This window comes from Triticum urartu, chromosome 5 (genome assembly GCF_003073215.2).
Source record: "Triticum urartu cultivar G1812 chromosome 5, Tu2.1, whole genome shotgun sequence".
In the NCBI taxonomy this organism is placed as follows: domain Eukaryota; kingdom Viridiplantae; phylum Streptophyta; class Magnoliopsida; order Poales; family Poaceae; genus Triticum; species Triticum urartu.
In genome coordinates, this window is record NC_053026.1 from 390498406 (window position 1) to 390511730 (window position 13325).

Genomic DNA, 13325 nt, shown 5'->3' on the forward strand with positions numbered 1-13325 from the left:
CCCTCCTCAGGGACAAGGGTTCGCACTTTCTGTAACACACACGCATATAATCCAGTCGACCGCCTCCGGGCTCCGAGACGTAGGGCTGTTACTTCCTCCGAAGAAGGGCCTGAACTCGTAAAACTCCCGAGTACAACTCCTCCATAGCTAAGATCTTGGCTCTACATTCCTACCCCCCATTCTACTGTCAGACTTAGAACCACGACACCTACTACTACACACTGGACAGCTGTCAAAAGAATTGTGAGGTATCTACAGTTTTCCAAATGACTTGGACTCAAGATTGTCAAGTCTTCATCTATGCTTGTGACTGCCTACTCAGATGCTGATTGGGCTGGGTGTGCAGATGATAGAAGATCCACTGGTGGTTTTGCTGTGTTCCTGGGAACAAATCTTATATCATGGAGTGCAAGAAAATAGGCTACAGTCTCAAGGTCAAGCACTGAAGCTGAATATAAGGCTCTAGCAAATGCCACAACAGAAGTCATGTGGATACAGACTTTACTTTATGAGCTTGGAGTCAAAACTCCAAAGGCTGCAAAGTTATGGTGTGATAATATTGGCGCAACCTATCTTTCAGCTAATCCTATTTTTCATGCACGGACTAAACATATCGAGGTCGATTTTCACTTCGCCAGAGAAAGAGTAGCTCGTAAGCTACTTGACATACAGTTTATACCTACTGGTGATCAACTGGCTGATGGTTTTACAAAATCTCTCACTATGAGGAGGCTAGATGAATTCAAGTACAATCTCAACCTTGGTGTATAGGTTTAGAGTGAGGGGGAGTGTTGGAATAGGTGTATAGAGATAGAACTCTATGTTTAACTTGTATTCTTCCTCTATCTCTTCTTCTGTCCAGGACTCTCCTACCGACCTCCTCTAAACGATCTGATGATCGTATCAACTTGTAAGCCACGGCATTACCAATATATATACAAGTGCGGCCCGAGCAAAGGGTTTAATGATTCCCACATTATCTTACAGCGCGTCCGCCCTGTGTTCGGACGCCAGACGGACCGCACCGCCTCCGGTGAGACAGCGTCGGCACACCTATCGCCGGATCCATGCGCCATTTGGGAGGATGTAACGCAATGGATTCCCGATAGAAGGAGTCCGAGCGCTGCCTCGCACGGGCATCCTCCCGGGAGCGGCGAAGCACAAGCCGGACGGACATCTCCTCGAGGCTGGGTGAGATGAGCGAGCGGATGGAAGAAATATTCGTGGGGTCGGGTGGGCCAACGTGGGCCTGATCCGACGTGGCAAACGCACACAAACGCCCCTATATCCGCCACATATTTGAGCTAGATACGAGGGTGTTGGTCAGCCCGGGCGTTCGAGACGTGTGTCTGGATCGTATTTTCATGATCTGGCCGTTTGCCCGGGCGTTTGAGACGGGTTTTGGACGCCCGTTTGTAGACGGTCTTAACACCAGTACCACAGTACCACCACTTACAACCTAAATCAGGTGTCGGGCCGGCAAAATTCCCAGCTCACGGGGTTGCTCCTTCCACACACACACACATGACGCGGAGTGCAAACACAAGGGCTGCTAACCATGGTGCTACGATGATTGCTGCGACCAGCAAGGCGGCGAGCTACGACCGGCGACAAGTGATGCTAGAACGAGCTTGCGTTGTACGACGACGAGCACAGAGGCGGCCATAACGAGTTATGTCCATGGACGAGACACCACCGTGGAGCTTGGGGCATCATGGCGACGAGCACGCGGAGCGCGTGGCGCATGGCGACGGCGGCGTGTTTCGTGCGGGGTGGACGTGGGCTTGCGTTCCATGCGTTCGGTATGGCACGGTCCAACGTCCAAGGGAGACCCGATCCAAATGGTGTGCTAGATGACCTATCTGGTCGAGCCACGGCTAGCGCCTCTTTTTTATTCCTTGTTTTTTCGCTCATCAGTTGCCAAGATGGCAAGATGCATTGTGAGTCGGGTCGGGTCTGGGGACAACTGACTTGAGTGTCAGCTCGTGAGCTGCCAGTGGTCACTTCTTTTTTGGAAGCAAGCTCCCAACTGGCAACTGCTCAACAGTCACTTGCTTGTGTTAAAAATGGGGCAGCCGCCTCGGATCGAGCAATCCACCGCAGAAGAAAGAAGGTACTTCCACCGTCCACGCCGTTTGTTATACGCATCCAGCCCGTGATCCCATCACGAGAGGCATAAACCTCTGTTGCCGCACTAAACAATCCATGCCATCTCCCCCTTGCAGCGATGCACTGGCACTAATCTAGTCCCCGGCTGATCAACTACTCACGCTAATCAAAGAAACAGGCGAGCGATGCGCCCTTCACGTGAACCGTGATTGGCACACACACACACCCGGTCAAGGGGCGCGCCCGCTGACAGCGCTCTGCTTGCACGCTGCACTCGCGTGGCTGCTCTGCTGTATGGCGCCGTTGGTTTGCATCAGAGATGAGATTAATCTACCGTTTGACTAGCTCCTCGTCTGCTGCTTCTATTCTTCTTTTTTTTTGGAACGAAGACGCACAAAGCTGCTTCTATTCTTTGACAAAAAAAGCTCGTCGCTTGCGTATTACTCAAACCATCTGCTCAGTTGTAACGATACTGTAAACATCGTTGTGGTAGAATGATTAGCCCGCAGAATGGAGCATTGTACCAAAAAAAGAAAAAAGAAAAACAGAAACCATGAATGAAAGGAAAGTTCAAAATAGGAGACGAAACGAAAAATCAACCAGCGCCCACCGTGGGGCTCGAACCCACGACCACAAGGTTAAGAGCCTTGCGCTCTACCAACTGAGCTAGACGGGCTGAGTGTGCAAAACGAAATTTATGCGTTTCTAACATCATAAACGCCTTCACTATCTAGCGCAAGCCCACTACGGAGTAGAGTTCTTTAAATTGGACAATGAGTCCATACTTCATTTCGCCACAGACTATTTAGATTCGCACGAAAGTCATACTAGCTACAAGGGAGACCTTTCTTGTGGAAAAGAAACGTACAAAGAAATTTTTGTGTGCTTGAGCTGTTCCAATCAGAACGACTGCTGGGGTGTGAACTGTGAAGGCCGAAAAGACACGGCAACTGGATCAGCTCATAATCAAAACCTCTACCAAACTATTCTGTAATACTGCAATCATGTAAGTGCAGTCCAGGTTTTCATTTTCGAGCGAGAAAGTTTCAGTCGCCACCAAATCTTTTTTTCCCACAACTATCTTCTTCCATTTATGCACTCAAATCATCAGAGTGAACACACAATCCAATTCCACACAGATATGTACAACAAAGGTGTTACAAACTGCAACTCTAATCTGTGTATGTATACACGTGTATAGCAATAGCGGCGTAGTATAACACAAGGAATGGTGGGGAGGAACAAAATTCAATCTCAGCTCTTCTAAAACTCGAGCTGAGACTGAGATCGAGAGCAAAAATGGTCACGAATCCATCACGCTGTACGATGTACTGTGCTTACTTGGGACTAGCTAGCTAGGAGAAGGGGACGGCTCGTCGCGCGCGGCGCTATAGCACGAGCCGAACGAAACGGTCGCCGGCGTCCGGTGTAGGCACCGGCAGCGGCACCGGCGATGACGACGGCCTGGTCAGCTCGTAATGCCGGTGGATCATGCTGATCAGCGACCGCGCCTTCTTGCAGGTCGCCGGGCTGCCGTCGGCGACGAGCGAGTGCAGCGACCCCATCAGCCCCGGCATCCGGCCCAGCAGGGCGACCACCTTCTCGCCGCCGTGCCGGCACAGCATGACCAGCAACCCCACGCAGTGGTCCTTCCCGGAACGAGAGGCCGACGCGGCGAGGAACTCGACGAGGCGGGCGACTAGGCCCGCCCGCGCGAGCACGGCCTGTGCGCCCGCCGGCTGCTCGGCGATCCTCGCCAGCAGCGAGACGGTGTCGCAGGCGAGGTCGCCGTCGCGGTCGCTGGAAAGGAGGCCAGCAAGCACCACCACGGCGCCGGCGGCAACGGCTTTGGCGTGGTTGCTCGGGGATTGGAGCAGACCGTAGAGGCTGACCATGGCGTTCTTCCGGCCTCGGTGCGCGCCCTCCTTGATGAGCCGCACTAGCGTCGGTATGGCCTCCGGGAACCGGCCAATCTCCTCGGCGTACTCGGCGTTCGACGAGAGGTAGAAGAGAATGGCCACGGCGTTCTGCTGCGTCTCGGCCTTGGCGCCGACGTTGACGATGTCGACCACGAGGCCGATGCCTCCTGCCTCGACGAGCGCCGTCCGGCCACCGGGGTGCTTGGAGAGGTTGAGTAGGGACGCCACGGCATTGTCCTGCACGGACGCGTCCATGCAGGACAGGAGGCACAGCAACCACGGTACGGCATTGGCCTCCACGAAGAGCGCCCGGTAGAACACGCTGTGCTTGGAGAGCTTGCGGGCCTCGGACGTCGCCTTCCTACGCTCCTCCGTCGACCCCGTCGAGAACTGCGCCACGATGTAGCTAACGGCGAGCCGCGCGGCGCCGGTGGCCGACGGACTGAATGTAGCGGCTGAGCCGTCAGCGTCGCCGTGGTGGTGCCTGGAGCCCGTCTCGGGAAGCGAGACGCCGTTGCTGAGCAGCATCCGCTCGATGATCCCGCACAGCGCGGCGTTCGGCACGAGGTCGGCGGTGCGGAGCTTCTCGCCGGTGACTGGGCACGTGCGGCACCCGGCCTTCATCCACCGTGTGATGGACGCGCGGTCGTATGTCTGGCCGGTGGACACGGTCACCGGGTCGGTCATGAGTTCCAGTGTGATCGGGCACTGCAGCGCCTCCGGTCTGATCCACTCCGGGCACGTCGCCGGTCGCGCCGCCGTCGCATCCGACTGCTTCGAGTCAATGTGATCGAACAGCACCACGCGGCAGTACACCAGGAACGCCATCAGATTGTTGAGGAGGACCACCTCGCTGCTGTTCTCGTCGCCGGCGTCGAACCGCGCGGAGAGCTCGCCATCTAGGAAAGCGATCTCCTCGGCGACAAACCAGCTTTCGACCCTGATCCGGCGGAGCACCCGCATCACATCATCCGCCTCCGGCGCGACGCCCATCTTAAAGGTATCCATGATAGACCGTATGCTCCGCACTGCTAGTTTGTCGCCGGCGTCAGGCCGCACCACCGCGCGCCACGCCTGATCCGATACCAGCCGCCCGAGCTCCCCCGACTCAACGGATGCACCGACGATGCTCGTCGGCAGCACATCCATGGCCGCCGCGACGGATCCCAGACACAACCTGAGCTCAGACGCTATGAGCTCAGCGTTCACGAGCACCCACAGGCGGCCCCCTCGACGCGCGCAGTCCGTGAGCAGGAACCTCATCTTCTGCATGGCGACGTGCAGCTCCGTGAGACCGACCACGGCGGAGTGCGACAGCGTCGCCGCAGCATCCTGGATCTCCTCGAGGAAAGCGAGGAGGAGGCCGGCGAGGCGCACTGCTTGGCGGGTGCCGCGGCGGAGCACGGGGAAGGCGCTGGCGTCGCCGGCCCTGCGGCTCGCCACGTCGGCAGTGAGCGAAACTAGGGAGGCGAGGAGCGGCTCCGGCGCGATGCCCTCGCACGGGCAGACCGCGGGGAGAGCAAGCGGCCGCCGGCGTTTCGGCTGGCTCCGTGGCGGCGTCGGGGCCGGCATCGCTGATGAACCGACCGGTGTAGTGGTGCGCTTGGATTAAGGGAAGCAGTGGGCGCACAAAATGGAGTAAGCCCAAGAGAGGTTGAGAGGTGGACGGTAAGTAATTCCTAGTGAGAGGATACCAAGAGGCGCGTACTTATAGAGGAGGCCGAACACGTGTTACCAGACAGGGAGCACTCGCCTGAGATGCGGACGCGTGGCAGGATCGACACGTGGAGCCCGATTTCACCAGTGGATAGGAACGCGAGAAAGCGAGATGAGAAGCGGCATGGCAGCTTCTTCGTCCGTAGCTCCATGATGATGATGATGCACCTATATCACTATTATATTGGACTTTCTTATTACGGATTTGTGCTATGGCTTTGAGCCTCTGATGCATGCATGTCCGGATTGATAGACTGCCGACGGGGCTGGCGAGTGAGACGAGGGCATGTGTGGTGCGGTACGTGAGCACGTACATGGGATGGGATGCAATCTTTATGTTCAGACGAACAAAAGTTTTTGAGGGACAAACGAGCAAAAGTAAGATGGATTCCTTGAACTTGGTTACAAGTAACCTGGCTTTGTGAACGAGGAAGAGTTGAAACTTAGAAGCAAACCCTCTTCATCGGGGCGGGCGGCCTTGGTCGGCCGGGCAACCTCGTTTGGTCTACGCAACCGACGCATGCAGCAGAAGGAGGAAGATGGTACAGTCGTGCTCGTTTCGCCATGGTCATGGTCCATTTGGTCATGGAGATCGTAAGCTGCTCTCGGGTAGACGTACGTGCGGCCTGGCCCCACCAGGCCGCTCCGTGCACACCTGGCATAGAGTATGTCGCGTGCGACGCATTGCAGCCTTCGACCCGCCAGCCGCCAAGCGGATATACATATGACTTTGGGCGACGGCTGGGCCCACCTGGCCGACATAGAAGCCGCGAGGCAGCTCGCCGGCGAGCACCGAGCAGCGATCGACCACACGGTCATCCCATGGCCTCCACCAAAGCCTGGAGATTCGCGCGTGCGCTCTACTCCGTCGCCTACTGGACGGGAAGGACGCGCGATTAGCAGGCTACACTAAGTAAGTTGTTAATCGGTAGTAATCCGCTATTAGGCGACGTGGACACGAGTTGATTAGTTTATTTGGAAACCTGGCGTGGAAGATCCGCCTACGTGTCGGGCGTGGGGACACGCGTTGAGTCTTGATTGTGCCAAACTTTGTGCCGCAACTGGATACGTACGTCCAGGAGGCTGCGGGCGGACTTGCAGTGCAGCAGCCATTAACGGCGGTCCCACACGGCAGCATGATTGATTTTGTCAAGATCCTTGGGGTCGGTCCCGTGGAAGCGGTCAAGCGCAGAGGACGGAGTGCGTCCCTGTCAGACGTGGCCAAGGGGACAGGATACGGTTTGGCGCCTCACTGATCCGCAACTGCGTATACTATCTGACCAACAAACTCCTCGTCGATATTTTTCATTTGGTTTGTGGAATAGCTTATCAATGCCGCATAATTAGGTCTTGTTATTGCAAACCAATATGTGTTTGGATGGTTACGAGGGCGGTGGAATTTCCAGCCCATCAGACTTTAAATCTTATATTTGACATTGGTGCTCATATTATTTGTGACAACTTTGTTAATCTGAGAATGATATGTCGGCCCATTCTGAAGCAGCACAAAGGTTGTGGAGGAGCAACTCCACCTTGCTGCTACAATGCGTACAACACGAGTGTTGAAGGAACAGTTTCAATGTGCTGCGCTGGATATCGCTCTAGAGGAGAATGTAAGCGGATAGGGCAGCAAGAGTTCAATCCAGAACTCCTAGGGCACAAGATCTACTCGAAGATCATAGATAGGAACAACAAGTTCTATTATAGGTAGGGGTACATAGTCTGGGTACAAGTAGAGGTGAGGACCTCTATTTATAGGGCTTTGGGAAGCCTTCGCATACTTCTACTTATAGCTGAAATACTATAGAAAACATTATGTAAGTTTCACCATTCTACTCATAGCTACTCACAACTAAAAGATTTTAGAAAACAGTAGGTAGGATAGAAAAGAAAAGGAAAGAAATACTACACTAGAGTGGAAGCATCTAGAAGTAGCCAAACAGATCTGGCATGTGTTTTCTTTCTTCTCATCTAGTGTTTCTCGTCATTCTCCCCTGGTTGTTTGGAACTCGCCCTCGAGTTATCTTCATAGAGCGCTTCTTCTGGATGGTAGAGAGTCAAGTCCGCAACATTGAAAGTGTTGGAGATACCCATATCGCTCGGAAGATCTATCACATAAGCATTATTATTTATCTTCCACACGATAGAGAAGGGTCCATAACTTCGCTGCCTAAGTTTCTCTTTAACACCTAAAGGAAGCCTCTCTTTTCGGAGGTAGACCATCACCTTATCACCGGCTTGGAATGATTTTGGCCTCCTTTTGCAATCGGCAAGTCGTTTATATTTCTGATTTTGTGCTTTCAAAGAACCGTGAATCTCTTCAAATAACTCGGTGTAATTATCAGCAAAGGACAATGCTGATTTTGAGTTTTCTTTTGATGGTAGCTTCACCAGGTCCACCACATGTGATGGAAATTTAGTGTAGACAATGGAAAAAGGGCTCCTTCCTGTGGATCTATGCTTGGAGTTATTGTAGAAGAATTCTGCAAGAGATAAAGACAAATCCCATTGTCCCTTTCTTTCTCCACAAATGCAATGGATCAGATTACCCAAAAACTTGTTCGCCACTTCCATTTGTCCATATGTTTGTGGATGAGCAGTGCTAGAAAATTTCAATTCAGTGTTGAATTGCTTCCACAAAGTGAGCCAAAATGCAGCAAGAAACTTGCTATCACGGTCTGAGACAATGGACCTTGGAACTCCATGAAATCTAACCAGTTCTCGAAAGAATAGGTTTGCCACATGATGAGCATCCGTTGTCTTGCGGCATGGGATGAAATGAGCCATCTTAGAGAATCTATCCACGACCACAAATACAGCATCACTTCCTCGTCTTGTTCTTGGCAAGCCCAAGACGAAGTCCATAGAAATGTTCTCCCATGGAGCAACAGGAAAAGGCAAAGGCATGTATAACCCTGTGTTCTGTACTTTGCCTTTGCAGGTCCAACATACGGGGCACCGTTGAACGAACTTTCCAGCATCTCTCTTTAGTTGTGGCCAAAAGTAGCGAGCTTCCAGGTTAGCGATAGTCTTGTTCCGTCCAACATGGCCTCTAAGATCACTTGAATGAAGGTCTCTTACCAGCTTGTCACGTAGAGAACTTCTTGGAATGCACAAATGATCATTTTTAAAGAGATATCCATCTTGCATCAAATAGTCATCACCTAATGGTCGGCCCCTTGCGTGCCTTACCCAAACATGGCCAATGTCTTCGTCACCCTCATACAACTCCTTTATTTGATCCATGCCCAGAAGTTCAGCTTCAAAAGAAGTCAAGAGGCATGCACGACGACTCAAAGCATCAGCCACTCTGTTAGTTATTCCAGATTTATGCATGATGAGATAGTTAAACCTCTCCAGATATGCTGCTCATCTTGCTAGCATGCGGTCAACATGCTTTTGATTTCTAAAATGCTTCAAGGATTGATGGTCACTATAAACAACGAACTCTTTAGGCAGCAAATAGACTTCCCAAGTTTTCAACGCTCTGAAAGCAGCACATAATTCTTGCTGATAGGTACTCCATTTATGTCTAGCTTCACTTAACTTCTCACTAAAGAAAGCAATGGGCTTCCTTTCTTGAGATAGGACAACACCAATGCCCACTCCACTTGCATCACACTCCAACTCAAAAGTCTTGTTAAAATCAGGTAGTACCAAGACAGGAGCTTGTGATAGCTTTTGTTTAATCTCATTGAAGCTAGCTTCAGCTTCTTCTGCCCATTGGAACTTTCCTTTCTTCAAACACTCGGTAATTGGTGCCATGATAGTGCTGAAATTCTTCACAGCTCCTATAGAAAGTTGCAAGGCCATGAAAGCTTTCTCAGAAATGGTCTTCGGAGTTGGCCATTCTTGGATTGCTTCAACCTTAGAATCATCAACACGAATGCCGTCACATGTTATGACGAATCCTAGGAAAAGAAGTTGTGTTTGCAGGAAAACACATTTATTCAAGTTGACGTAGAGCTCATTTTCCCTTATTACTTCTAGCACCTTCCGAATGTGATCAAAGTGTTCATCCTCATCCTTGCTATAGATCAAGATGTCATCGAAATAGACCACAACAAAGTGGGATAAGAAGGGTCTAAGGACTTGATTCATTAAGTGCATAAAGGTACTTGGTGCATTTGAGAGTCCAAATGACATGACTAGCCATTCAAACAACCCTTCCTTTGTCTTGAAGGCGGTCTTCCATTCATCCCCGGGTCTTATACGGATTTGATGATATCCACTTCTTAAATCTAGCTTTGTGAACACTCTTGCTCCACTAAGCTGATCCAACATATCATCCAGACGGGGAATAGGGAATCTATACCTTACGGTGATCTTGTTAACGGCTCTACTGTCCGTACACATGCGCCAAGATCCATCTTTCTTAGGCGCGAGCAGGGCTGGTACAACACATGGGCTAATACTTTCTCGAATGTGCCCCTTTTGCAGCAATCCCCCCACTTTCTCCTTCAATATATCATGCTCCTTTGGGCTCATCGATAGTGTGGAAGACTAGGAAGGCTTGCTCCCGGAATTAAGTCAATTCTATGTTGAATTCCTCTCATCAGTGGCAAGCCATGTGGCTCCCCAAGTATGTTCTGAAATTCTGCCAATAAACCACATATCTTTGCTGGAATTTCAACAGTCAGGTGCTCTTCTCCCTTTACAACAAGTGCAGCACACAAATCTGCCTCCTTCAAGTCTTCCATAAACTCATGAGAGGTATGGGAGATAGTTAACATAGTTTTCCCCTCCTCCTTAGAGGTATTACCTTCGGTTTTGTTTGGTAGGACAATGATCTTTCTCTTGTTCCAAATGAAAGAGTAAGAATTTTCCTTGCCCTTGTGTGTAGTATCCACATCAAATTGCCAAGGCCTCCCAAGAAGAACATGGCTGGCATCCATGTCAACCACATCACACAACACATTTGAGCGATAATGCTTATCCAAAGAAAGTGGCACGTTGCATTGTTTGGTGATCCTCATATTCACTCCTTTCTTGATCCATCCAATAGTGTAGGGATTTGGATGATCATGGGTTTCAAGCTTTAAATGGTCCACCAACTTCGTGGAGATAAGATTCTCGCAGCTGCAACTATCAATCACTACTTTTCATACCTTTCCATTCACCGTGCATTTGCTCTCAAATATTTTCTTTCGTTGTGTGTCATCGAGTTGTGGTGTGGAACATAGGACACACTGGATCACACATACCACCTCTTCACCTTCTTCTTGACAAACCTCTTGTCCGTCTACATCTTCAGATTCATATTCTTTCTCATCGCTTTCACCATCATGGATAGTCGTGTTAACAAATTTCCTTAGTGGGCAACCGCTGGATATGTGTCCCTCTCTACCACATTTATAGCACTTTGGGCCTTCATTGCCTTACCCTTGCCTCTAATTTGCTTCGGGATGGGCTGTTTTGTCTTTGGTGGAGTGGTCTTTTCTTCCACTCTATTAGGTTCGTTCCTAGATGAGCCTTTGGTATGAGGATATGGAGCCTTAGTTGTCTTTCTCATCCTCACAAACCTCTCGGCCTTTAAGTCTAGAGCTTGTGCTTGATCAACGGACCAGATTTGTTGCATCATCAACGATCTTGAATAGCATCATTGAGACCATTGATGTACCTTGCAACTTGTTGCTCTTCAGTTTCAGCAAGGTTGCACCTCACTTGTAGCCTTAGAAACTCCTCCGTGTAATCTGAAACAGTCCTGTTTCCTTGAGCTCAATTTTGAAATTGGATAAATAGGATTTGGTCATAATCAACGGGCAAAAATCTCCCTTTCAAGAGGCCTTTCATTTGTCGCCAAGTTCTAACACGAGGTTCTCCTCTCAGCCTGTGCTCCTCTTGAACGTGATGCCACCATGCACCGGCTCCTTCTTTCGGCTTGTATGCGACCAAAGGAACTCTACAATCATCCGGAACCTCCATGACCTCAAAGAAAGTCTCCACTTCATATAACCAATCTAGGCACCCTTCAATGTCAACATTTCCATTACAATTGGGATCTCAGCTTTCACCTTGTATGTATCTCTTGCATATGTAGGGTTGGGTGCTCTCCGATATGCGTAGAGATTTGGTTCATTGATACGTCTCCAACGTATCTATAATTTTTGAATGCTCCATGCTATGTTATCTACTGTTTTGGGCAATATTGGGCTTTATTATCCACTTTTATATTATTTTTGGGACTAACCTATTAACCGGAGGCCCAGCCTAGAATTGCTGTTTTTTGGCCTATTTCAGTGTTTTGAAGAAAAGGAATATCAAACGAAGTCGAAACGGAACGAAATCAACTGGAGAAGTTATTTTTGGAAGGAAAGCTACCAGATGGACTTGGACCCCACGTCAGGAGCCAAGGGAGGTTCTCACGAGGGTGGGGGGCGCCCCCCCTAGGGCACGCCCCCTTCCTCGTGGGGCCCCCGAAGCTCCACCGACGTACTTCCTGCACCCATATATACTCACGCACCCTAAAACTTCTAGAACAGGAAATAGATCGGGAGTTCCGCCGCCAGAAGCCTCCGTAGCTACCGAAAACCAATCTAGACCCGTTCCGGCACCCTGCAGGAGGGGGGAATCCTTCTCCGGTGGCCATCTTCATCATCCCGGTGCTCTCCATAACAAGGAGGGAGTAGTTCTCCCTCGGGGCCGAGGGTATGTACCAGTAGCTATGTGTTTGATCTCTCTCTCGTGTTCTTGAGGTGATACGATCTTGATGTATCGCGAGCTTTGCTATTATATTTGGATCCTATGATGTTTTCTCCCCCCCTCTACTCTCTTGTAATGGATTTAGTTTCCCCTTTGAAGTTATCTTGTCGGATTGAGTCTTTAAAGATTTGAGAACACTTGATGTATGTCTTGCTGTGGATATCTGTGGTGACAATGGGATATCACGTGATTCACTTGATGTATGTTTTGGTGATCAACTTGCGGGTTCCGCCCATGAACCTATGCATAGGGGTTGGCACACGTTTTCGTCGTGATTCTCCGGTAGAAACTTTGGGACACTCTTTGAGGTTCTATGTGTTGGTTGAATAGATGAATCTGAGATTGTGTGATGCATATCGTATAATCATACCCACGGATACCTGAGGTGACATTGGAGTATCTAGGTGACATTAGGGTTTTGGTTGATTTGTGTCTTAAGGTGTTATTCTAGTACGAACTCCAGGGCTGTTTGTGACACTTATAGGAATAGCCCAACGGGTTGATTGGAAAGAATAACTTTGAGGTGGTTTCGTACCCTACCATAATCTCTTCGTTCGTTCTCCGCTATTAGTGACTTTGGAGTGACTCTTTGTTGCATGTTGAAGGATAGTTATATGATCCGTTTATGTTATTATTGTTGAGGGAACTTACACTAGCGAAAGTATGAACCCTAGGCCTTATTTCCATGCATTGCAATACCATTTACGCTTACTTTTACCATTAGTTACCTTGCTGTTTTTACAATTTCAGATTACAAATACCTTTATCTACCATCCATATACCACTTGTATCACCATCTCTTCGCCGAACTAGTGCACCTATACAATTTACCATTGTATTGGGTGTGTTGGGGACACAAGAGACTCTTTGTTATTTGGT

At 50.0% G+C, this 13325-nt stretch overlaps 1 protein-coding gene and 1 non-coding gene across 2 annotated transcripts; both read right to left on the reverse strand.

The window, feature by feature from the left end:
• Positions 1 to 2712: 2712 nt before the first annotated feature.
• On the reverse strand, positions 2713 to 2785 carry TRNAK-CUU. Its single transcript has one exon. It is a non-coding gene; the product is annotated as a tRNA-Lys (tRNA).
• Positions 2786 to 3213: 428 nt separating this feature from the next.
• On the reverse strand, positions 3214 to 5694 carry LOC125509226 (U-box domain-containing protein 19-like). The gene has a single exon (XM_048674148.1). It carries the CDS (start codon positions 5598 to 5600, stop codon positions 3498 to 3500), a length of 2103 nt encoding a protein of 700 aa, XP_048530105.1. The 5' UTR covers positions 5601 to 5694; the 3' UTR covers positions 3214 to 3497.
• Positions 5695 to 13325: the final 7631 nt, after the last annotated feature.